Source organism: Balaenoptera physalus (genome assembly GCF_965194825.1).
Source record: "Balaenoptera physalus genome assembly, chromosome: 10".
NCBI lineage: Eukaryota > Metazoa > Chordata > Mammalia > Artiodactyla > Balaenopteridae > Balaenoptera > Balaenoptera physalus.
Window position 1 is genome coordinate 72146262 of NC_138889.1, and position 27942 is coordinate 72174203.

A 27942-nucleotide genomic window follows, 5' to 3' on the forward strand; every position below is an offset into this window, starting at 1 on the left:
AGAAGCTGATCTGAAAATTCATATAGAAATTCAAGGGACCCAGAGTAGCTAAAATAATCTTTAATAAAAAAAGAAGAAAAAAACTGGGGGACTCACACTTCTAAATTTTAAAATTTACTACCAAGCTATGGTAATCAAGACAGTGACACTGGCATAAGGATATTCCAACTCAGGGTATAGAATTGAGAGTCCAGAAATAAACCCTTACATGGTCAATTGATTTTCAGCCAATGTGCCAAGGTAATTCAATGGGGAAGGAATAGTGTTTTTAACAAATGATGTTGGGACAACTGGATAGATATACAAATGAAAAAGAATGAATTTGGAACCATATCTGTCATCATACTCAAAAATTAACTCTAAATGCTCATACACTCAAATATAAGAGTGAAACCATAAAACTTGTAGAAGAAAACAGGAGAAAATCTCTCTGAGTTTGGATATTCGTAGACACCAAAAGTACAGTCCATAAATGAAATAAATTGATAATAGAGGGGGACTTCCCTGGTGGCGCAGTGGATAAGACTATGTGCTCCCAATGCAGGGGACCTGGGTTCGATCCCTGGTCAGGGAACTAAATCCCACACGCAAGCTGCAACTAAGAGTTCACATGCTGCAACTAAGCAGCCTGTGAGCCGCAACTAAGGAGCTCGCCTGCCGCAACTAAGACCCAGTGCAACCAAATAAATAAATCAATATTTTTAAAAAATTGATAATAGGAATTCATTAAAATTAAATCATTTGTATTTACTTCAACAGACACCTAAAGAAAGTGAAAAGACAGTCCACAGGATGGGAGAAAATATTTGCAAATTACGATTTAACAGTGGACTTGTATTCAGGATAGACAAAGATGTCTTTAAACTCAATGATAAACACACAAATGACCTCACTAAAAAATTGGCAAAAGATTTGAATAGATGTTTCTCCAAAGAAGGTATACAAATGGCCCTAACCACGTGAAAAGATACTCAGCATCATTAGTCATTAGGGAAATGCAAATCAAAACCACGAGGAATCATGACTTCACACCCACTAAGATGTCTATAATTCTAAAGACAGTATAACAAGTGTTGGAAAAATCTTCAGAGGTAGGAACACTCATACATCACTGATTGGAAAGTAAAATGCTACAGCTACTTTGGAAAACAATTTGGCAGTTCAGTACTTGAACAGAGAAATAAAATTGTGCTATATTCATACATACAATTTTATATGTCATTCAAAATGAATGAACATGTGAAACATTTTTAAAATGTTGAGTAAAGTAAGCAAGGCATAAAAGCATTTATACTATCTGATTCAATTTACAAAGTTCAAAGAAAGGGCAAAACTAATCTGTAAAGAGATACATATGTGGTATAAATATAAGGAGAGGCAAGAAAAACACTACCATAAAAGTCAAAGTAATGCTTTCCTTTAACGAGAGGGAGGGGAATTAGATATTGGACATGGGTTTCTGATCTCTGGCCATGTTTTATGTTTTAGCTTGAGTGGTGAGCATTCCTGTTACAACTTTTCTGTATGAGTGTTATTATATTTCACAATTTAAAAGGTTTATAATAAAAACGATGAATCTGTATTGTAGAAAGTATTTTGTAAGGGTTGCTGGGTTTTTCTTTACCATTTTGTCTTCTCCTCGAAGCTTTTCTATGTTATATGAAATTTCTACCCTAAAATTAGGCTATCCTTTATTCTTCTCAGCCTGTTTGTCAGGGTTTTGGACACTCAGTATTATAATAGAAAAAAGAATGCTGAAAATTGGGACTTTAGTCTCCAGTTAGTAACTAACTGTTATTATTTTGACAAGAAAGATACTTCCCCTTTCTAGTCCTCGGTTTCCTCTTCTGAAACATTAAAGTGTTTGACCGATTATTTATAAAATCTTTTTCAGCCCCAACATTATATGAAATTATAGGAGCCTCTAAACAAATCAGTTTGATAGAACAGCAGTTGGCAGCCCTGCACATGTAAAATGAAAATGCTACTTAACTCACAGGGCTATCATGAAGATTAAATAAAATAACACATTGTATTCGTCGGGGTTTTCCAGACAAATAGAACTAATAGGATGTTCGTGCATGTGTATATACCTACATACATATGTATATACTTACATACATATACATGGGGTGGGGAGTGATTGATTGATTGATTGACTGATGGGGATTGGCTCGCCAGATTGAGAGGGCTGTCAGGTCCAGAATTTTTAGGGCAGGCTGCCAGGCTGGAAATTCTAGCAGGAGTCGATGTTGCAGTTTTGACTCTTAAGGCAATCTGGAGGGAAAATTCCTTCCTCTTTGGAGGACTTCAGTCTTTTCTCTTAAGGCCTTCAACAAATTGGATGAGGCCAGTCCACATTATAAAGGGCAATATGCTTTATTCAGTCTACAGATTTCAATGTTAATCACATCTGAAAAATAACTTCACAGCAACATCTAGACTGGAATTTGACCAAACAACTGGGCATGATAGCCAGGCCAAGTTGACACATAAAATTAACCATCACACACATCTGTAACTATGTCTGAAAATACCATAATACCTTAACAACTGTTATTTGCTTTCCTCTCTGATTCACACTTTACTTGGATCTTTATTTCAAAATAAAGTTTTAAATCCACCTACACCTCTCCAGATATACCCTTAGTTCAAGGCACCCAGCAAAGGCTCTTGAGTAAATCAATAGGATTAGGGATGTATTTCTGAAGCACTCTTTTTTTCCCCTTATTTTAACACTTAGCACTTGTTTGTATTTTCCACTAGACTTTAGGTTCATTGAGTTGTAGGTATGGCATCTTCTTCTCCATTGTGAAACACTGCACATTTTCCAGCATATAATAGGCTCTCAAATACTTGTTGAATGAATGAATGAGCTGGAAAGATGTGGATTTTTTTAAAGGGATCTGCTGTTGTGTTAATATAATTTTATCATATGCTTAATTTGCTTAATGCTATCGAGAACTTTGGTTCTTTGATAAAAATGAATTTTATTGTATTGAAAAATATTCAGTAAAATTTGGTAAAGATGCTTTTGTTCATGTGGATAATCAAGCTGGTAGGGACACAAAATGTTAAAGACCAATATGAATTAGGAAAACTTGTGCCACATATTATGTACATTTTAGTTATACTTTTAGTATTTACCTACTATGTGCCATCCTGCCACAGGGTGTTTATTCCACAGTCATCAATGATGGCAAATATGGTCTATATTCTGCCTGAATTCGTAGAAGGTCTTGAAGATAGCTCCATGTAGAAATCTAGTTTGTCATTTAACTGTAAATACTTTGCTTTCTTTAAAGAAGGAAAACGCTCTTTATAAACACCCAAACACAGACAATAAACACGTACATATCAGTACATACATACATACATATCTCTTTCTTCTCTTTCAATTTTTTAGGTGCTTTACCCGGCCTGAATTCTCCCAGTCATGGACCAATGTCTGCTGGCTCTCCAACAAACCGATCGCCTATAGAATTTCCTGACACTGCTGATTTTCTTACTAAGCCAAGTGTTATTTTACACAGATCTCTGAGCAATGCACCCAATTCACCAGATTTTTATCAGCAACTTAGAAATTCTGATAGCAATGTATGTAACAGGTAAGTTTCCCAAGTGTTTACTATTTGTTTCAAAATATAGGTTATTTTAATAAAGTATTACCAGTTTTCTCATTCTGTATTATAACTAGATGATTAATGAATACTATATCCTCTTCTTCATCTAGTAGTTTTTATTCTAAACAATTTTTTTTTCATTTCAGTGCCATTATTCATTTCCCAGCTAAATGATCTCCATCTGAAGTGAAATATAGTGGTATTTTATCCATCATAAGATATCAGTAAATGTATGAGAATTATTTTAGTATGTACTAATTTAGTACCTATTTACAGTACCCAGTTCATATGGTGTCTGTTCTCATTTCTGCTTTGATGGTAATAAGTGTTTACCTCAGATCTCAGTGTTACTTACAAAATATGTTATTTCCTTCATAGGGACACAGGTGCTTTCTAGGATAAAGCCTGTTAAGTTTATAGAGGGATTGGAATATTAGGATATTTTGCAGTTGGGATCTTGCAGTTAAAAAATAACCAGATTTTCTGATTGTATTTAGGTAAAAAAATTTTGCCTCACTTATCATATACACATATTTATCTGTTTTATTTTATAAGCTGTGGACATCAAATAATGAAATATGCTTCAGCATCTGAACCAGAGTCTGGTACAGACTGCCACAGGGAAAAGTCAGGTGAGACTGCAAAAGTCACGTGTGTTTAAATTTAAGAACAATTTCTTACATTGTTTTTTAAAATGAATAAATGAATGAGTTTTTTAGTTTATCCATCTTTAAAATGAAGATTATAATCTTTTTTACTTCACAGAGGAGTTATTAGCAAATTATAAATAATAGATGGTGAAAGTATTTTGAAGAGTAAAAATGTGCTGTACGAATGAATATAGTCTTATGTTATGGCTAGTGTTCATAAATAGTGAAATTAACTATATTAACCTCGAAATTTAAATTGCATAATCTTAGCTCAAAAGGGTTTGCATACATTTTTAAATAATTACACAAAGGAGTTGTTTTAAAATTTAGTTAATTATGTTATTCTGAAACATACCCTCAAACAAGAAATATTGTTAGTGGTAAAGTTATAGTTGTTTTATAACTTTAAAACATTGATGACCCAAGTGTCCACTAATAGTTAACTAGGTAACTCAGACCATCATATCCCCTGAAGGTAGCTAGAAAAGTTAAAAGTTATTAACAACAACAAAAAAATCTGCTTGAAGCCATTGAAGAACTAACAAGCTCCTCAGAATTTCCAGTATAAGACCTGGAGGAGGACAGAAATCCAAGAAAGTGAGTCTCAAGTTTGGGGCTACCAAAAGGGTGTTTGCTGCTTCCAGAGGGGCCAGTAACTGATAGAATGAGCAGTCCCTTTTGGTAGCTTCATAGGACTAGGGAGACAAAGATTGGAATTGAAGGCTTGCCGTGGTAGGAATAACTTGGTAAACTCAGCAGTACTGCATCCTAAGAATAAAGGTAAACCAGAAATAGGCCCTTTCAGGGGTTAAGGTGCATATCAATCCCTTCACATACTTTAGAATTCACCCTTTTATAGTGTACAATTTAATAGTTTTGAGGTTTTACATTTTAAAGGACTAAAAAGCAACAAGAAAAAAGACCAATCCTTCACAAACTTCTAAAAAATAGGAGGGCAAACTTCCCAACTCATTCTATACATGAGACCAGTATTACTCTGATACCATAAGCAGACAAAGGCATTACAAGAAAATAAAACTATAGACCAACATTTCCAATATCCTTAACAAAATACTAGCACACCGAATCTAGCAACAGATAAAATGTCATACCATGACTGATTGGTATTTATGCCAGGATGCAAGGGTGGTTTAGCATTTGAAAATTAATCAATGTAATACACCCCATTAAAGAGGGGGAAAAATCACGATAATCTATCTAGATGCAGAAAAAGCATTTGACAAAATCCAACACTCTTTCATGATGAAAACACTCAAACCAGTAATATCAGAGAAGTCCTTCAATCTGATAAAGGGTATCTTTGAAACAAACACAGAGCTAACATCATCCTTACTGGAGGAGGACTGATGCTTTCCCCCTAAGATCAAGAATAAGAGAAGGGACATGACTCTTTTTGAAGTTTTTTACAATAGCCGGGACATGGAAGCAACTTAAGTGTCCATCGACAGATGAATGGATAAACAATATGTGGCACATATATACAATGGACTATTACTCAGCCATAAAAAGAAACGAAATTGAGTTATTTGTAGTGAGATGGATGGAACTAGAGTCTGTCATACAGAGTGAAGTAAATCAGAAAGAGAAAAACAAATACCGTATGCTAACACATATATATGGAATCTAAAAAAAAAAAAAAAAGAAATGGTTCTGAAGAACCTAGGGGCAGGACAGGAATAAAGACGCAGAGTAGAGAATGGACTTGAGGACATGGGGAAGGGGAAGGGGAAGCTGAGACAAAGTGAGAGAGTGGCACTGACATATATACACTACCAAATGTAAAATAGCTAGCTAGTGGGAAGCAGCCGCATAGCACAGGGAGATCAGCTCCGTGCTTTTTGACCACCTAGAGGGGTGGGATAGGGAGGGTGGGAGGGAGAAGCAAGAGGGAGGGGATATGGGGATATATGTATATGTATAGCTGATTCACTTTGTTATACAGCAGCAACTAACACAACAATGTAAAGCAATTTTACTCCAATAAAGATGTTAAAAAAAAAAGAATAAGAGAAGGATTTTTGCTTTCAGCACTTGTATTCAATATTGTACTGGAGGTTCTAGCCAGGAAAATTTCTAGAAAGATAAAAAAATAAAGATACCTGAGTGGAAATAAAGAAATAAAACTGTCCTTATTCACAGATCATTAGTAGAAAATTCCAAATACACACACAGACACACACACACACAATTATTAGAACCAATAAACAAGTTTAGCAAAGTCACAAGATCAAAGTACAAAATCAATTGTATTTCTATATACCAGAAATGAACCATCAAAAATTGAAATTTAGAAAATGTTTCCATTCATAATAGTATCAAAAAGAATAAAGTTAGAATAAATTTAACAAAAGAAGTAGGAGATTTATAAACTGTAATCTATAAAACATTGTTGAGAAAATTAAAGAAAGTCTAAATAAATTGAGAGGCATTGCATAGCAAACAGATTGGGAAACTCAGTACTGTCAACAGGCTATTCTTCCAAATTGATCTGTAAGTTCATTGCAATTCTGATCAAATTCCAGTAGGCTTATTTTGGTAGAAATTGACAAATTGGTGTTAAAATTTACATGGAAATACAAATGGCCTAAAATAGCCAAAACAATTTGGAAAAATAACAAATTTGGAGGACTGACACTACCTGATTTCAAAACTTATTTCCACTTCAAAAGACACCAATAAGAAAATCAAAGACAAACCACAGACTGGGAGAAAATATTTGCAAATTATACATCTGATAAAGGTCTTATATCCATGATATATAACTCTTTCACTCAATAGTAAGTCAACCAACTCAATTAAAACACAGGCAAAGATTTTAGATATTTTGGTGAAAGACTTTTGGTGGAGGATATGAAGGATATAAATGAATGGGTAGTAAACACATGAAAAAATTATTAACATCATTAGTCATTAGGGAAATGCAGATAATACTACAGTGAAATACCAGTAAACTCAAACCAGAATAGCTATAATCAAAAAGACAGACAATACCAAGTGTTGGCAGGGATGCAGAGAAATTTGAACTTGTGCATTGCTGATGGGAATGTAAAATGGTAAACCCACTTTGGAAAACATTTTGACAGTTTCTTTAAAAGGTAGACATGGACACTTCCCTGGTGGTCCAGTGGTTAAGACTCTGCCCTTCCACTGCAGGGGGTGTGGGTTCAATCCCTGGTTGGGGAACTAAGATCCCACATGCAGTGTGGTGCAGCCAAAAACAAAACAAAACAAAAACAAACAAAAAAGTTAGACATAAATTTACCGTATTACCCAGCAGTAACATGGATAAGAATTTACTCGGGAGAAAACATATGAGCACTCAAAGACAGGATTATGAATGCTTATGACATCATTATTCATGATAGTGCTAAACTGGAAAAGATCAAAATGTCCATCAACTTGTAAATGAATAAATATCATGTGGTATATTCATACAATGGGATTCTATTTAACAAATGAAGAACAAACTGCTGATACATGCTACTACGTGGATAAACTTCCAAACATTATTCTAAGTGAAAAAAACTAAGCTAAAAAGATTATATATTGTTTGATTCTATTTATATGAAATTCTAGAAAAGGCAAATTTACAGAGACAATAATCAGAATAGCAGTTGCCTGGGGTGAAAATAAGGATGAACTGTAAAGAGGCATAAGGGCACTTTTTGAGGTGATGAGAATGTTCTAACACCAGACTGTCATGCATAGAGAACAGACTTGTGGTTCCAAGAGGGAGGGGTTTGGGGGAGACATGCAGTGGGAGGTTTGGGTTAGTAGATGCAAAGTATTATATATAGAATGGATAAACAACAAGGTCCTACTGTGCAGCACAGAGAACTATATTCAATATCCTGTGATAAACCATGATGGAAAAGAATATTAAAAAAGAATGTAGGACTTCCCTGGCAGTCCAGTGCTTAAGACTCCACACTTCCACTGCAGGGGGCTCGGGTTCAGTCCCTGGTCAGGGAACTAAGATTCTGCATGCCGCAGAGCGTGGCCAAAACATAAAAAAAATTTAAAAATACAATGTATATATATGTATAACTGAATCACTTTGCTGTACAGCAGAAATTAACACAACATTGTAAATCAACTATACTTCAATTAAAAAAAGACTTTTTTGAATATAAAGACCAAAGCAATCAGGTGTTTTGAAGATAATGATGATAACAAAAATTCTGGGCCAAACAAAAAAACTAGATTGTCATGAATATTGCAGAAGTCTAAATTTACTAAAATTATTGAATTATACACTTACTGTGAGTGGGTTTTATGGCATATAATTATACTCAATAAAGCCTTTTAAAAACCACAACAGATTATTAATTCTCACAGTTCTTTGCATTGACTGGTCTCAGCTGGGAGATTCTCACTTGAGGGCTGTCATGTAATTGCAGTCAGATATTGGCAAGGGTGACAGTCATCCAAAGGACTGATTGGACTGAATTTCCAAGATGTCTCATGTGTCTGCTGGCTATTGACCAGTCCATTTAAATATGACCTCTCTCTGGTCTTCTTCCAACATTTTGGCTGGAGGCCAAAAGCGGAGGCTATGGAAGCTGCCAGTCAGTTAATGGCTCAACCCAGACCAGACAGAGTTGTCATTTCTGTCATATTCTGTTAATCAGAGCAGTCATGTGGCCTGTCCAGATTCCAGGGGGTTGGGAAACAATGCTCTCTTGATGGAGCAATAAGAATACATTTCAAAAGAATGCATGTGGGATAAGAGATAGTACTGTGGACATCTTTGGAGAAGAAATTGCTATATTTATTTCATCTGTTTTTCTTATTATCTATAAGATACAGTTATTAGGAATTTAGATCATTAAAAAGTAAATCATGTACTTCAAATGTCAACAACTTTTGGATTGACGGCTATTTTAGAATATAATTGTAGTTAGTGCCTTAACTTACCAAGAACAGTTGAATAATCTGAATTTTTAAATTTTCTTAAAATAAGTGTGTCCATTTGGAAACATTTGAAAAGTAATGTTTTCCAAAGGGTAATACTTCCTGATCATGATCAGTTAATGATTTTTTAGTATATTCAGTGTGTTAGGTTCAGATTTGACTGACAGTTATTGATCACCTATTATGTGTAACATCTAGTAAAATAGGTGTTATTATCCACATTCTACAGGGGGAAAAGCTTGCCATTATTAAGTACAAAAATCAGGATTTAAACCTAGTTCTTCTGAAAGAACGTCTATATGTGTATAACTGAATCACCTTGCTGTACAGCAGAGATTGGCACAGCATTGTAAATCAACTAGACTTCAAGATAAATAAATAAATAAATCCACCAACCAACCAACCAACCTAGTTCTTCTGAAAGTCAACTCGAATGAGTACTCTTAAAAACACTTTTATTTTTAAAAATCCCTACATATTGAAAAATAAATAAATCCTAGGTTTGTGGCTTGATGAATTTTCATACATCTAATATACATATGTAATCAGCACCCAGATCAACAAACAAAATATTACCAGTACCTCCTCTCATGCCCTGCTTCCAGGAATCTCCCTCAAAGATAATGTTTATCCTGTCTTTCAGTACTCATGTGTGTCAATTTTGATATGTTTTTGAACTTTTCATAAAGAGAATTGCAGAGTATATACCTTTGTGTCTGGCTTCCTTCACTTGACATTGTATTTTTAAAAATCATCCATATTGGTGCATGTGATTGTAGTTTCTTCTGTTTGCTCTGTAGTGTTCAATTGTGTGAATACACTACAGTTTATTTATTCTACTGTTGATGTGTTTTGGAAAAGTTTCCTGTTTAGCATATTACAAATAGAATGACTATGAATATTTTTTTGCATATGAATGAATGAAATGTAGCTACCAATGTTGCTTCCCTTTTCCATGTAATTTGGGAAAAAGTATTATTAATTAATCACATTGGTAGAGAAATAACTCACAATTCATAACATTGTTCTAATTTTTAGATGTGCCTTAATCTCATCCATAATTATGAGTTTAGAATTTTCATATCCAAAACTCAAACAATTTCAGGTATTAGAAGTAGTTTACGTGAAATTGGTTTTAAAAAAATTTCCTATTGAGAGGGACTGACATTTTCAGTTTCTCACTTTTATAATGAATTTCCACCCTCTCTTTCATCCATGAGTAGCTATATCAGGTGAAATATTGCCTGAGGACAAGGTACCTGGGCCAACTGGTCCAGCAAGATACAACTTAATTGTGTCATTAATTTAGATTGAATGCCAGTATGGTTCAATTTATCTGAATACTTTTTACAAATTTTTCTTATAAAACTGTTCATATAGGACATGTTTTATTCTTGTTTATTACTTTAAATACTTTTTGAAAGGTGATGAAGACAATACCGTTTTCTCAAAAGCATCATTCAACCTTACGGAAGCTCAACAAGAAGTGGAAACAAAGAACAGAGACTGCAGAAAATTACTTTGGGAAGGTGATAATCACCTAAAAGAAGAGGCACAGAATGAAGAGCAACCAAATGTAAAAGATAAACTTTCAATATTGATTATGTTAAGGTGAAATATATTATTAGTTAGTACTAAGTTTATTATTTTTGCCCAGAACAAGGTTTTTAATATAATGATTTTTAAAAAATTTTTACTGAAAAGTCACTATTAACACCTGAAAATAGAGTTTCTTTAAATAAATGAGGAGTTCGGGATTAACATATACATACTACTATATATAAAATAAACAACCAGGACCTACAGTATAGCACAGGGAATGATACTCAATATCCTGTAATAACCTATATGGGAAAAGAATCTGAAAAAGAATAGATATATGTATATGTATAACTGAATCACTTTGCTGTACACCTGAAACTAACACAACAGTGTAAATCAACTATACCCAAATTGAAAACAAAAAAAGAAAGAAAACCTTGGGTTAAAAATAATTACATTTAAACTCATCATCCTAGAATAACTAAGTGCATTCATTTTAAAATGAACACATTTATTTGGTTTTATAGTCAATATATTACTTTCTATGCTGATTTTTTCTTCATTGTATGTGTTAAAATATGAAAAAATAAAGTATGTGCATAGTCATTAAAAACAATGAAAATACCCTACTTATAATTGTAGGGGGTTTTTTGTTCTTAATATTTTTTTTGTTCTTAAAGTTCAAAATCTAAGCTTTTTAGGGAAAAAAAATCCATCCATTTCTTTTGGGAAGTTATCCTAGTAATAAATGTCAGTTTAAGGATATGAGTTTCTGTCTGCTTTGATACCTGTAACTTCCAAAATGAAAATAATGGATTTTAGATTTGTGTAGTGTTTTGGAAATATAATAGTTTTATTTATAAAAGTAGTGTAAAGACCAATAAGTCTTTTTATGCCTAGAAGATATGTTTATATTTGTCTGAAGATAACATTCTACAAAGAGAATTAATAGGAAGTACAATTTATATTTGAGAATAACCATTATAGAAAATAATATTGACCATTTTTATAGTGTTCATTTTTAAGTGTTCTCATTTAGCTATGGATTTAACAATATTTATAAAAGTAAGGTTAAGTTGGTTTGGTTTTTTTTTTTCCCCTACATGTACAGATTGAACAAGAAGCATCACGGGACCTGATTTTAATAGAAGGTTATGACTCATTAATAGAAAATATGAGTAACTGGAATTTTCAAATTTTTGAACTTGTAGAAAAGATGGGAGAGAAATCAGGAAGGATCCTCAGTCAGGTTTGTTTCAAATCTCTACTGCTTTATTATAAGTTACTTTTTTCTTGAATCTATAAAAAGCAAAATCTAAAGATGTATAATATTGGTTTAGGTACAAGTTCAACATTGTTCATTGAATTATTTTTTTCACAAATGAAATTTTCAATAGAAAATTTGAAAAGAGAAACCTGGATATATAAACCCATATATATAAAAACAAATATTATGTATATAAAGTATTTCATAATTTTATATATATTTATATGAAAAGTAGTTTATTTGCCCATAATAATGGGATTTAATTCACACTAAAGAAGTAATAAAGATTTACTTTTTATTAAATCTTGAGGTTGAAAAGGACGTGAAAGGTGATCTAGTTCTTTGGACTGAAACTTATGCTTCATCTTTTTCACCTGTCCTCCCTGTGCTTTACCCAAGGCCAAATGGTCCATTTCATGCTAGAACCATGGAAAAATACTTCCATTTTACCACCCAGACTCAAAGTTCTTCCTGGTGGGTCCACACAGCAGCATCAGATTAACCTTCCTGAAATATTACTCTCATTAACTCCAAAGTATCTTATTTATGAAATGCGAGAACATAAGGATAAATTATGTAGAGGACACACAATTTATCACATTGAATTCTTTAGGGACAGAAATGTGATAAATATATTGTTCTGACTTCTTTTAACACCTAGGACTAGAATAGAATACAATTCATATGCCTTTCAATAAATTGTGAATGAAAAGCTAAAGGGAAGAGTGGAAAAATTTCAAAACTGGGACATGATATGATAATCATTCTTTGGTTTTCAAGGGCTTTAGGGAGGTATCTTCCTTTTTCATATTTCGGAAAGAATTCACTGTAGGGAAGTTTTTAATAAATTATTTAAGTTAAAGGCATATACATGGTTAACTTTCCCAAATGCAAATCACAAAAACATATTATATTTCACTAGAAATAGAAATTCCGATTTTTAAAGCGAACTTTCTTTTAATTGACATTTAGGTTATGTATACCCTATTTCAAGACACTGGCTTATTGGAGATATTTAAAATTCCTACTCTACAATTCATGAACTACTTTCATGCATTAGAAAATGGTTATCGAGACATTCCTTGTAAGTATCAAGATATATTATTTAAGTTGAAATAATACTGGTTTTGAAATTCTTTATAAATTCCCTTCAGATGGTCCCTTAAACACTTTTAAAATTGCATGTTTGGAAAAGTTGGAAAATAGTAATTTAAAAAGAAAATCTACATCCTCCTACACTGACTACTGTTAACATTTTGTTAGGGGACTTCCATGGCGGACCGGTTGTTAATACTCCATGCTCCCAATGCATGGGGTTTGGTTTCGATCCCCGGTCAAGGAACTAAGATCCCACAGGCCGTGCGGTGCAGCCAAAAAATTAAAAACAAAAACCAAAAAAACCCATTTTGGTATATATCCTTCAAGACTTTTTCTTATACATACTTATTTTTTATGAAGTGAATCATAATATTAATACCTATTTATAATCTGCTTTTTCATGTAATATAGTATACATCTCTCTATGTTAACAATTATTCATATGAGTACCTTTTCAAATGTTTGGTAATTTTAAGTCATGAGTTTCATAAATTTCTTTACTTTAAAATGTTTAAAATTTATCCATAGAATTTGTTTTTTAACTGTGTCCTGATTTGTGGAATAATTTTGTTTGTTTTTTGGCTGCACGGCTTGTGGGATCTTAGTTCCCCGACCAGGGACTGACCTTGGCCCTCGGCAGTGAGAGCACGGAGTTCTAACCACTGGACCGCCAGGGAATTCCCTGTGGAATAATTTTTAATGGCGATTTGATTTTATGACACAATAGAATTTTAATTTTATATTAGGAAATGGCACAATTTTCTTTATGTGTTGATTCATTCTACAGTTAACCTACAGCTGGACACACTTTTGGGAAATATATAGAGAGCAAATTTTTCTTAAATTGGCCTCATAAATAATGGTGATGCTTAATAATTTAATGTGTGTTATATGTACTATAATTACCACTTACAAAGTAGGCATTCTGAAAAGTGGCTGAATTTTATAAATGGAATAAAGTGATATTTTAAGGTGGACTTCAAGGGCAGGGGAATGGAAAAAAGAAAGCCATGGTGGGGAGTCTTCACGGTCACCTCCAATTAGGATGTATTGGTTAAGACAAGAGTCTCTGGGGAATTCCCCAGCAGTCCAGTAGTTAGGACTCTGTGTTTCCACTGCAGGGGGCACAGGTTTGATCCCTGGTCAGGGAACTAAGATCCCACGTGCCGCGCTGAGCAGCCAAAAAAAAAAAAAAGTCACTGGGATCTAACTTTTCTAAATTTTAGTTTCCAAATTCATAAATGGGAATAACAATAGTACCTACCCCATAGGTAGTGATAATAATGTAAAGCACATATCAAAATTCATGGCACATGGTAAATGGTCAATAAAAGGTCATGATTGTATTAATAATAAGATCCTAGTGGGTTGACATCATATCTATAGTCTAAACATTCAGTATTGTATCATTTGCTAATGCTACATGGAAGGTATACATTAAATATTTGTTGAAACATCAGTTATGACTATAATCATTAGATTCACAAAGGTTATCTCATTTAATCTTTGTTGGAAAGGTTGTATTATCTACCTTTTACAGGTGAGAAGTAAAAATTCAGAAGGATCTTTCCCAAGATCATAAAACTGGAAATAGCAAAGCTGGGTTTCACTTGTAGGTCTTGCCTTTTCACATAGTGGTATTTCAGTAAACCAGTGTTTTATTGATCATGTACTACATGTCAGACACTATTCTGGATGTTTATATAAAGGTATATACCTTTTAACATGTAATCCTTATAGCAGGCCTGAGAGAGAGTTATTTCTTATCTATTGGCGAGGCGGCTGTCCAAGTATCCAGAATTTTTAATTGTTGTATGTGCCTTTGTGCAGAAATTGATTTGTTTGCAAACATGGGTCTCCATAACCGAGACACTATTTGCATATTTTTAAAAGCCACAAAAAAGCAACTGTAGGGATTTCCCTGGCACTTTTGCTGCAGGGACCCACCCTAGTATGGGAACTAAGATCCCGCAAGCCTCGCAGACTGGCCAGAAAAAAAAAAAAAAAGCAACCTTAAATAAATTAGCCCTGGTAATGCTGCCTTTTCTTTGACCCCTTTACTGTGTTTTCATAGTATATGTGAAAGTTTTTAAAAGAAAACTTTTTAACACATCAAGAAACTTTTACAAAATAAGATGAAACAAAAACATAATTGTTGGAAATTATTCTAAGCCATATATTTTATTTATGAGGATACAGTATGACTAGAAAGTACTTTTTAAAATGTCCTATGTTAAAAATAACAGAATGATCATTTTTATAAAACATTTTGGTGACTTTAGATCACAATCGTATACATGCCACAGATGTCCTGCATGCTGTTTGGTATCTGACAACACGGCCAATTCCTGGCTTACAGCAGATCCACAATGATCATGGAGCGGGAAATGAAACAGGTACTTCCTTCTATAAATATTTCCTTTAATTATTTGATTAGGAAGAATAAATCAAACTATCTCATTTCATTATCTCTGTTCTCTTAAAAGTTTTATTAAGTAAACTTTGGTATATATAAAGGACTATGTAAATTTTGAAGAATAATGACATGCAAATTAGGAAACCCACTACCCATCTTAAAAGTGAGGTTAAGATTCAGTACTACTCAATCTACCATGTTTCTTTTCTGTGTCCCACAGTGCTGCTTTCTTCACTGAGGTAGCCAATATCCTGAATATTATGATAATCGTTTCTTTGCTTTTCTTTCAATTCTTAGTTTTTTTGTTTTAGGTATATCATGTAAATTTAAAATATATGACATTCCCAACAAAAGTGGACATGTTTAAAATCTTCACATAAGTATTTAAATAATGATATTAAAAAACTTGTTAACATTCAAATTTTGTTTCCTCGTAAATGTAACTATTTATACAAACATAATGAATTATAACATTCATGGCTCTCTTATTCTAGTTTATAAAAGAGGGAAGACAGGAATTACCTGGTGGTCTAGTGGTTAGGGTCTGGCACTTTCACTGCCATGGCCTGGGTTCAATCCCTGGTGGGGGAACTGAGATCCCAAAAGCTGTGTGGCCAAAATTTTTAAAAATTAAAAAAAAGAAAAGAGGAGAAATGCTCCAATAAAATACACACACACACAAATCAGGACAGAATTTGCTCAGTTACAAATGCCTGAAAAATATTACCATACTAATCAGTGTAAATGTGATATAGTCTTAGCCACTGCTTTACATTCTTTGGTGGTTTAAAGTACTGCCATCGTTTGATTGATGGATTTGCCTTATGTCACTGGTTCATTTTTGTCTGCCATCCATACTCTTTCGTAGAGCTCTTCCTTCCTTCCAGTAGTTCTGTGCTTCCATCAGAGATCATTTTCTTCAGCCTTTTTGTTTGTAGATGTATTTTTTAAAATTTTTATTTATTTATTTATTTATTTATTTATTTAGGCTGCATTGGGTCTTCATTGCTGCACGCTGGCTTTCTCTTGTTGGAGCAAGCAGGGGCTACTCTTCGTTGTGGTGCACGGGCTTCTCATTGCGATGGCTTCTCTTGTTGTGGAGCACGGGCTCTAGCTGTGCGGGCTTCAGCAGTTGTGGCATGCGGGCTCAGTAGTTGTGGCTCGCGGGCTCTAGAGCGCAGGCTCGGTAGTTGTGGCACACGGGCTTAGTTGCTCCACAGCATGTGGGATCTTCCCAGACCAGGGCTCAAACCCGTGTCCCCTGCATTGGCAGGTGGATTCTTAGCCACTGCGCCACCAGGGAAGTCCCTATAGATGTATTTATTTTGTCTTAGAATAATGTTTTCTTATTTCAGCACGTTTGTAGATACCTCTGGGTTCATCTTCTGACTTCTATAGTTTCTGTTGACAAATCAGCCATAAGTCTTATTTCTCCTTAAAAGTATTACGTCCCTTTTCTCTTTGCTATTGGTTTTTAACATTTTGACTATGATACACTCAGATGATATTCTTTGTATTCATCCTATTTGGGGTTCACTGAACTTCTTGAATATATTGATTAATATCTTTTATTGTTTTCTATCACGCTCTTCAAAATTCTTCCAGCCTTCTCCCACTGCCCAATTCCAAAGCTGTTTTCACATTTTTAGGTATTTGTTACAGCAACACCCTACTTCCAAGTGCCAAAATCTGTATTAGTTTCCTATTGCTGCTGTAACAAATTACCACAGACTTAGTGGCTTAAAACAATACAAATTTGGGGAATTCCGTGGTGGTCCAGTGGTTAGGACTCCGCACTCCCAGTGCAGGGGGCATGAGTTCTATCCCTGGTTGGGGAACTAAGATCCTACATGCCGCATGGCGTGGAATGTTTCCTTGCCCCCTCCAACTTCTACAAGCCACCTGCATTCCATGGCTCATGGCTCCTTCTTCAAAGACATCAGCGTTGCATCTTCAAGTCTGTTTCAGACCCTGACCTTTTCATCCTTCAAAAGAATTAGCAAAAGTGGTACAGCTACAATGTTGGCTTTCTGTCCAGAGTACACATTCCTGACTGAATCTCCTACTTTTAATATTTTTTGCAGTCTGAACAGGTTGAGAATTTCCCAAATTATCAAGTCCTGGACCCGTTTTGCTTAACAGTTCTCCCTCATTTTTCTCTTGCATTTTATTTCAAAGAGTAAGAAACCTGGCTATATATCTTTAATACTTTCCTTGGAAATCTCCTCAGCTAAATATCTAAGTTCATTGTTACAAGTTTTGTATTCCACATATGCAGCACACAATTTGACTAAGCTTTCTGCTGCTATGTTGACAATGATCCCCTTTCCTCTAGTTTCCAATTATGGGTTCATCTGAGCCCTCACTGACAGTGTCCTTGACAGCAGTTTTCTACCACCAGCCTGTTCAAGATGATTTAAGTATTCCATAAGGCAATGCCTGTTTTCTCTTCTATGCACTTCACTTCCTCCTGAGTTCTTACTAGCAGTGCTATAAGTCCTTATCCACAATATTATGGAATCAAGTATGTGTAGAAGACAAAGCTTTCTTTGGGAGACCAAGTAGCTGTTGAAATGTAAAATTGTGGTAGAAACAAAGACTATAAGGACTATGGGATGCGCTGCCTTATTCTGATTGCAATGGAGAATTAATAGAAAAAAAAATGATGACACCAAAAGTATAAGCAACAAAAGCAAAAATAAACAAGTGTGACTACATCAAACTAAAAAGCTTCTACACAGCAAAGGAAACAACTTAAAAAATGAAAATGCAACCTACAGAATGGGAGAAAATATTTGCAAACCATATACTGGGTAAGGGGTTAATATCCAAAATACATAAAGAACTTGTACAACTCAATAACCAAAAAACAATCCAATTTTTAAAAATGGGCAGAGAAACAAAATAGACATCCAAATGGCCAACAGGTACATGAAAAGGTACTCAGCCTAACTAATCATCAGGGAAATGTAAATCAAAACCACAATGGGATATCACCTCACACTTGTTAGAATGGCTGTCATCAAGAAAACAAGAGGTAAGTCTTGGGCAGGATGTGGATATAAGGGAACACTTGTGCACTGTTGAAGGGAAGGTAAATTGGTTCAGCCACTGTGAACAACAGTATGGAGATTTTGATTCCTCAAAAAAATAAAAATAGAACTATCATATGAAGTAGCAATTTCTGGGTATATATCCAAAGGAAATGAAAACAGAAGTTTAAAGAGATATACACACTCCCATGTTTATTGCATCATTATTCACAATAGCCAAGACATGGAAATAACTTGTCTGTCAATGGATGAATGGATAAAGAAGGTGTGTGTGTGTTTGTGTGTGTGTGTGTGTATACACACACAATGGAATATTATTCAGCCATGAGAAAGAAGGAAATCCTGCCATTTTCAACAACATGGATGGGCTTGAGGGCATTATGCTAAATGAAATGTCAGACAAATACTTTATGATATCACTTATATATGGAATCTAAAAATGCTGAACTTGTAAAAACAGGCCATGAGTGAGGGAATTGGGGATATGTTGTTTAAGGGTACAAACTTGGAACTAGTAGATAAACAAGTTCTGGAGAGCTAATGCACAGCATAGTGATTATAGTCAACAGTACTATATTATAAAGCTCAAAGTTGCTGAGAGACTAGATCTTAATTGTTCTCACCACAAAAAAGAAATGATAATTATGTGGTGTAGTGAGGTGTTAGCTAATGCTCCGGGTGGTAATCATATTGCAATATACAAATGTATCAAATCAACACCTTGTATACCTTAAATTTACACAGTGCTTTGTGTCAATTATATTTCAATAAAAAAAAAAGAAATGAAATGACACGTTTAGAGTTTTAATGAATGGTTAGAGACCAGATAGCTAAAAGATTCCTTAATTTTTATAGTAGTAGGATCGTAACTTCTGAAAACATAATCCAAAGTCTGATCCTGAAGTTACCTGAAATACAATTCAAGTTGAGTTCATGGCCTCACTAAGCCTCTTATGTTAGAACTATGGTATCGATTGGGAAAGAATGGACCCTGATAACTGGAAGGGGAATATTTGAGTAGATTTCAGTAAATCTGATTACCCTGAACCCCTCAAATCTTGCTGTACCTCCCTGCTGAGAAACAATCATTTCTCCTTGAGTTGGTTGCCTGAAGACCTTGTAACAACCTCACCTGAGATTCTTGATTTGTCGGGGAATGTTATTTCACCTCTAAATCCAGTCCCACCACCTCTCATTTCTTTGTGATCCATAATTAAACTCATATCTGCCAGGATCTAAGTCTAAACACCAGAATAATTTCCTAAATTTATATTGGCAGAAACCTGAGGAACATATGTGGGAATGGATTTAAAGTGTTACAGCAAGGGAAAGGAAGGTAATGGTTGATCATTCTGAATTTATTGATATAGGTGTACCTACTAGAGATTCTGGATTCAGGGCATTAGCTTGAGTGCTTGGCAGTGGCCCTAACAGTTTGCTCCATTCATTGTCTGAAATCTAGGCATTAAGAGAAATTGAGATGTCACAACTTCCTGATATACTGTGGAGGAAGGAATTCAAAGGCTTACACTGATAGGATGTTGAAATGGGTTGGTCATGTAATCTTCCCACCCATACCTAACCATGTCCCTCAGAAGTGTCCCCCTTCATCAGTGTTGAGAAATGCATTGCAACGCTAACTCCTGGAGGGTAAACTACCACACTGGCCCACCAATCATAGTAGGGGCTTACGGAATTTAGATGATAAAAGGACTTTTGGCCTGGGTCCATCTCATAGTGATAGTTCCCTGAACCCACCCATTTTTGTAATGCACAGTTGGAATAAACATATTTAGCAGCTGGCAGAATCCCTCCATTAATTCCTTGATCTCTGCAGAGAGGACCATCATGGTAGGAGGGGTCAAATGAAACCTCCTGAAACTGCCTCATTCTAGCAAAATAGTGAACCAAAGCAGTACCTTATTTCTGGATGGACTGCAAAATTAGTGCCACAATCAAATACTTAATAAATGCAGAAGTGGTGATTTCCATCACATTGCTATTTGACCTGTGGTACTTTAGGTTTTACACAAGATGAATGCATCTTGAAAAATGACGGTGGATTATTCTAAACTTTGTCAGGTGGTGACTCCAGTTGTCACAGCTGTTCCAGATATGAATTTTTGAATAAGTCAACCCAACTCATCATGTTTGGTACACAGCTGTTAATCTGGAGAAATGTTTCTTTCTTTATACCTGTTAGCAAAATCCACAAGAAGACATTTACTTTCTCACCTGGCAGGCATAGCAGTACACTTTCATCATCCTAGTTCTGGGCTATGTCAAGTCTCCCATTCTGTTATAATCTAGCCTAGTCCCATAAGGTATCAAAGTGGTCCAGTATAATGACCAGATAATGCTGAATATCTCTACTGTGCAAGATGTAACAAATATCCTAGATACCTTGATAAGAGTGCCAGAGGAAGAGAAATGAGAGAACTTGCACAGAAATTCAGAGATTTGCTACCTCAGTGAAGTTATTAGGAATCTGGTGGTCTAGGATATGTTGAGGTATCCTCTCCAAGGTTAGGGACAATTATTTTGAATTCCCTACCTAGAGTGCTCTTTGGATTCTAAAGGCAAATTTACAATATCTCAGTACTGCTGCTCCAACCCATGAACTGTAAGGCTATGAATTTTATGTGCAACTCAGAGCAGGAGAATCATGTGAAGCAGTTTCAGGGTAGTGTAAGCTGCTTGGACACTTGGCAATATGACCCTCAACACATCCAGCAGTTTTCAGAGTGTCTTTGGCAGGTAGGGATCCTCTGTGGAGTTATAGAAGATCGCTACAAGGGAATCATAGTATAAATCCTTCGGATTTTGAGGCAGTGCCCATCCTTCTTCCTCGGATAACTGTTCTTTTTGTAAAACAGCTGCTAGATTGTTACTGGGCTCTGATAGAGTTTGAATATTTGACCATGTGCACTAAGTTACCACATGACCTGCCTGTCATAAACTTGGGCCCTCTGACTCTCCTAAAGTTGGCATGTACAGTAGCACTCAATCATCAGGAGGAAATATTAAATACAAGGTTAGTTTTGAGCTGTCCCCGAAGGAACAGGAGACTCCAAATATGAACTCAGATTCCTATGGCAGCTATTGCTAATACATTGGCACTCTTCCTTAATCCATATGGCTTCATGGGGAATTACCCTTGACCAGTTGACTGAAGGAGAAAAGACCTGGTTTATAGATTGGTTTGTCCCATATACCAGTCAGTACCTCCTGAAAGTTGATGACTACAGCTTTATAGACTCTCAAAGGTATCCTTTGAAGGATAAATAGGGGAAGGTAAATCCAATCAGTAGGCAGAACATCAAGCAGTAAATCTGCTTGTTTATTTGGCCTAGAGAGAGAGATGACCAGGAGAAAGGATCTACACAGATACATGGCCTGTGGGTAATAGCTTGCTTGGATACTTAGAGTTGTAGAAGGAAAAAGATTGGAAAATTGGTGATAAGGAGTTCTGGGAAAGAAATTTGTGGCTAGACTTCTCAGAGTGGAGGATATTTGTTTCCCATGTGAATGCTTACTGTAATGGTTAATTTTATGTGTCAGCTTGGTTGAACCATGGTGCTTAGACATTTGGTCAAATATTTTTCTGGATGTTTCTGTGAGGCTGTATTTTAGATGAGATTAACTCATCAGTGGATTTTGAGTAAAGCAGATTGCTCTCCATAGTGTGGGTGGGCCTCATCCAATCAGTTGAAGGCTTTAATAGAACAAAGACTGACTTCCCTCCAAAAAGAAGGAATTCTGCCTGCAGACAGCCTTCATACTTGAACTGCAGCATTGACTCTTACCTAGTTCTGCAGTCTGCTAGCCCATACTGCAGATTTTGGACTTGCCAGCCTCCATATTCGCATGAGCCAATTCCTTAAAATCTCTCTCTCTCTCTTTCTCTCTCTCACACACACACACACACACACACACTTTCTCACACACAAACACACACACTGTTGGTTCCGCTTCTCTGTACAACCCTGACTAATACACTTCCCAAAGAGCATTCCCTGCAAAAGAGGCTCTCAATAATCAAGTAGTCAAAATGACCTCTTCTCTTGATTATCAGTCAGACTCTTTCCTTAGCTACTCTAGTTTTCATTTGATGGGCTTATAAACACAATAGGCAAGATGGCAAGAATGGAGATTATGTATGGATTTAGCAACATGGACTTCCTCTCACTGAGGCTGACCTGACCCTGGCTTCTGTTGAGTGCCCAGCTTGGCAATAGGGGAAACCAATGGTGAGCCCTTGATATAGCACCATTCCCTGGGGGAACATCCAGTCACCTATCTGGTAGTAGTAGGTTGATTATATTGGATCCCTTGTCTTATAGAAGAGACAGCTTTTGTTCTCACTTTCTCTGTGTATGGATTTACTTTTACTGTCCATAGTGCTTCACCATCACCATCTATGAACTTAGTGAATGCCTTATTCACCATTGGCTTATTATATACAATATTGCATATCAAGGAACTCATTTTTGCCTCAAAAGATTGTTGCAGTGGGCTCATGCCCACAGAATTTACTGATCTTTTCATGAACTTTATCATCCCACAGCTGGCCTGAGAGAATGACATATTGAAGACTCAGTTGGGGCACCTGTTAGGTGAAAACATTTTGTGGGGCTAAGGTGCTGTCCCACAAAATGTGGTTTATTTTCTGAACCAGTGACCAGTATATGGTACCATTTCTCCTATTCCAAGAATACACAAATCTGTGAACCAAAGAGTGGGATTAGGAGGGTTTTTTCTGTTACCTCGAATGATCCACTTAGAAAATTTTTGCTTCTCCCCCCACCCCCACCAAAACAAACAAAAACTTGGCTTACACACCTTAGTTCCCAAGGAAAAATGCTTTCAATAGAGGACACATAAAAGGGAAATTGTAAACTGAGACAGACATCTGGCCACTTTGTGTTCTCCGTGCCTTTGAACCAGTAGACAAGAGGAGGATTCTGTACAAGTTCAGGTGATTGATCCTGTCTGATCCTCATTATCAAGAAAAAATAGGGTTCCTACTACACATGGGAAGATGTATGTTAGGAACCCAGGGGATTCTCTGACCTTTTTGGTACTCCTATGTCCAGTGACAAAAGATAATGAAAAACTGCAGTAATCCAGTGCCATAAGGGTCACTAATAATGCAGATCCCTGAAAGTATGGGTCATCCCACTGGGCAAAGAACCATAATCAGTAGAGATGCTGGCTGAGCAAGAAGGGACTGAGGGATGGGTACTGAAATAAGAAGATGATTAAATCCCAAACACAGCTATGTGACCAGTCACAGAAATGAAGTCTATAATAGCCATATGTATTTTCCTCATTGCTTTGATATATATTGATATTTATTTTATATATTAAGCATTTTTTTTCTGCCTCTTTCTCATTCTCCTACCAGTCAATATGCAGTTGATGGAAATTTGGGTTCTTTCCACTTTTGGGGTGTTATGAATAATGCTGCTATGAATATTCTACCAGTTTTTGTGTGGGTATATGTTTTCATTTCTCTTGGCCATATACCTAGTTTTATGGAATTACTGGGTCATAAGGTGACTCTGTGGTTAACATTTGGAGGAACTGCCAAACTATTTTCCAAAGTGGCTGCACTATTTTACATTCCCACATACAATGTATGAAGATTCCAATTTCTTGCCATTTCTTGTTATTATCTGTCTTTTTGATAGCCATTCTAGTAGGTGTGAAGTGGTATCTCATTGTGGGTTTTTTGATTCGCATTTCCCTAATAGCTAATGACATTGAGCATCTTTTCATGTTGTTATGGGCCATTTGTATATTTTCTTTGTCCTTTGTCCATTTAAAAATTTGGTCATTTGTCTTTTCATTACTGAGTTGTAGAAGTTCTTTATATATTCTGGATACAAGTATCTTATTAGATTTATGATTTGCTATTTTCTCACATTGTGTTGTCTTTGCACTTTTTTGATAGTGTCTGTTGACGCACAGAAGCTTTTAATTTTGGTGAAGTTTAATTTATCTTATTTTTTCTTTCATTACTCATGGTTTTGGTGTCATATCTAAGAAGGGTTTGTGTAACTCAAGGTCATGAAGATTTACTATGTTTTCTTCCAAGAGTTTCATAGTTATAGCTGGCTCTTAAGTTTAGGTCTAGGATCCATTGGAACTAATTTGGGGGGATGAAATAAGGAAGAGGTCCAACATTCATTCTTTAGCACATGGATATCTAGTTGTCCCAGCACCGTTTGTTGAAAAAATTTCTTTATATATTCTGTACATGGTTGGCTCTTAAATGTTATAAAATCAGTTTCTACCTTTTAAGATGTGAGCATTAAATGAAACAACATGTATGAAAGTGCTTTGCATCACGCAGGGCATAGTTGGCTCTCAACAAGGTCTTGGCACCCTTGTCCAAAAGCAATTGACCATATATATGAGGATTTATTTCTGGACTCTCAATTCTATTCCATTGATCTATGTGTCTATCCTTATGCCAGTACCACGCAATCTTTGTTACTAAAGCTTTGTAGTAAACTTCGAAATTCTTCTTCTTTCTCAAGATTGTTTTGGCTAATCTGGATCTCTTGCATTTCCATATGAATTTTAGGGCCAGCTTCTATATCTCTTGTACCAAAAAAGCCAGCTGGGATTTTGGTAGGGATTGTGTTGAACCATAGATCATTTTGGGGAGTATTGCTATCTTAACAATATTAAGTCTCCTGAACCATGAACGTGGGTATTTTTCTACTTATTTAAGTCTTATTTCTTTAAACAATATTTTTTAGTTTTCAGAATACTGGTTTTGCACTTCTTTTGTTAAATTTATTCCCAAGTATTTTATTCTTTTTGATGCTAGTGTAAATGGAATTGCTTTCTTGGGCTCATTTTTTGATTATTCATTCTAGTATGAAGAAATAAAATTTATTTTTTGCATATTGATCTTGTACCCTGCAACCTTTATGATCTCATTTATTAGTTCTAATAGTTTTCCAGTGGATTTTTTAGGATTTTTCTGTATACAAGATCATGTCATTTACAAATAGAGGTAGTTTTACCTCTTCCTTTTCAATCTGGATGCCTTTTACTGAGGCCTGCTTTTATTTTATTTATTTAATTTTTTAAAGTTTTTTTTTGATGTAGACCATCTTTAAAGTCTGTATTGAATTTGTTACAGTATTGCTTCTGTTTTATGTTTTGGTTTTTTGGCATGCAGGATCTTAAGCTCCCCAGTCAGGGATTGAACCCGCACCCCCTGCATTGGAAGGCAAAGTCTTAACCACTGGACCACCAGGGAAGTCCCGTGAGGCCTCCTTTTAAATGGGATCTACAGTAGTTATGTTTAGTTGTCCTTGCCATCTATTTTCTTTTTTATACTACTAATTTCATGTTAAATATATACAAACTAATGTATTAAGATCCTAATATGTCAATGCTAAGTAATTATTGAGTTTAAAAGGATTTTTTTTGCCATTTTTGATATTTTATGAACATATTTTAAATTCTAGGGGAAATACAGAACACATATAATGCAGGAAAAATTGAAGTTATTGACTCTGATATTGGTAATTAAAATCTTATCAGAAATTTGAATGTTTAAATATATCTTTATCCATACATTTAACTGTCTTGTTTTTACTTTTTATAATTATTTTTAAAAGTAGCTCTAGTGTGGGTAATTCTAAAACTCAATTTAGGTACAAAATATAAACAGCATGAAAATAATTAGGTATCTTTATAATTATCAATAGTGTGTGTTAAAGTCATTATGTTAAAACATTCTTGTGATTGCAAATATTGAGTGAACTAACCTATGATAAAGTCCTTTTGGACTTTGACAAGCCAGGATATTATTCTGAGTTTCCACTGGTGAACACACCAATGAAATTTAGTATCTCTCTAATATCTTTGTGGTTTTATTTGCTGTCTACTCTCAATATAGTTTATTATTTCCTTCTTAATACTTTAAGATCCCTTTAGCAAAAACAATCTAGTGACTATAAATGGAGACAGCCACCCAATTACAAAAAAGGAAGAAACAAATATAAGATATTAAGGACATCAAAAGCACAGTGCTGATAGTGAAAACACTGTTTCTAACTAGAAGATAAAAAGAGTTATATTGACTGAGTCATTCCTCAGTTTTCCATGCCTTTTCAGTTTTCATAGTTTTTCTTTACAGTATTTTATAAGGGGCTTCATGGAAGGAAAAAGAAGAGGAAGAAGGGTTGTAGTCAGGGTTACAAATGAAAGGTAATCTATCTGGATAAGATTTGAAAAGCATCTATGTTGAAAAGCTTACTTTGTTAATATATTAAATTCCTAAGTCTCTATACTATTTCATGAAACGTTATTGTCTAGGTTGGTTTTTCCTGTTACCCCGGCCATTATATCTAACCATTAAATAACAAATGTTTAGAAAATCAGAGGTTTGGCTTTTTTTTTTTTTTTTTTTTAATACACACTTCTCCAACACATTTATTTCTTTAAAGGAATGGATTTTGAAGAGAAAAAACATGGGGCAGAGAGGTATGGAATAGAAAATAAATACAAATGTAAGCTGTTTTGCTAATTGCTTTATAACCACAACAAACTAGTACAGAGAATGCCCTGTACAAAACAACACAATAAAGATCAAGGTGTTTGTTCCCTTAGGCAAGGCTGAAGATTTCAGTCTCTGGTATTTGGAATTTAGGTTGCAGTCCTTGTTTTTGGATGGATCACTGGGTGTGTGGCACAGTCCCTGCTTTTAACCAGATTTGAACAGGAGAATGGCCACTTGGCCCAGGTAGAAGTAGATGAAGTGTTTGGTTTCATGTGTCACATAACTACCGAAGTTCCTCCCCACGATGCAGTGCCAGGTGGGGTTATACTTCTTGTCAAACTGCTTCTTGATATGGGCCGCCATGCCCTTCTCTATACTATATTTCTCCAATGCCTGAGTAGCACACTCCACCGAGTCCTGCTGCATCTCCTCCGACATATCGGCATTTTTGATCACGGTCACACATGGTTATCAAAGAGCAGGGGCTGGCCCACTGCAACGGTCTCCTGGGGGAGGGACTGGCGAGGCTCAGACCCTTCGAGAGGAGCGGTCCCTACTGAAGCCATGGCGCATCTATCAGTCAGAGGTTCTTAAAAATTATCACTAGCTTGAGTAACAGAGCATCATGAGAATCCTGTCATGTCCTGTAAAGTAAGTGACTTCAGGGTCGTGTTTAACACTGTTCCTCTCTATTAGCATGTATGTTGGAAATAGTATACTATTTTATGTCCATGTTTATAAATAGAGTCTATTTCTTAGGTATGGGAATCTCCTCCTTAGCCTCCTTGTGAGGATGTTATGTGTAATGCTGGGTTATTTTGCTTGTTCCTC

General features: G+C 35.3%; 1 protein-coding gene and 1 pseudogene across 2 annotated transcripts in view; one reads left to right on the forward strand and one right to left on the reverse strand.

Moving 5' to 3' along the window:
* PDE3B (phosphodiesterase 3B) overlaps positions 1 to 27942 on the forward strand; it is a 180756-nt gene that overhangs the window by 134630 nt on the left and 18184 nt on the right. The window contains exons 6-11 of the mRNA XM_082475998.1: positions 3407 to 3608; positions 4179 to 4255; positions 10633 to 10784; positions 11862 to 11999; positions 12990 to 13101; positions 15398 to 15511. Of these exons, the coding sequence (XP_082332124.1) occupies positions 3407 to 3608; positions 4179 to 4255; positions 10633 to 10784; positions 11862 to 11999; positions 12990 to 13101; positions 15398 to 15511 (795 nt within the window). The remainder of the gene's footprint in view (positions 1 to 3406; positions 3609 to 4178; positions 4256 to 10632; positions 10785 to 11861; positions 12000 to 12989; positions 13102 to 15397; positions 15512 to 27942) is intronic.
* Positions 16491 to 27933, reverse strand: LOC309667514 (dynein light chain 1, cytoplasmic pseudogene; annotated as a pseudogene). The gene has a single exon. The product of its transcript is annotated as a dynein light chain 1, cytoplasmic pseudogene (transcript).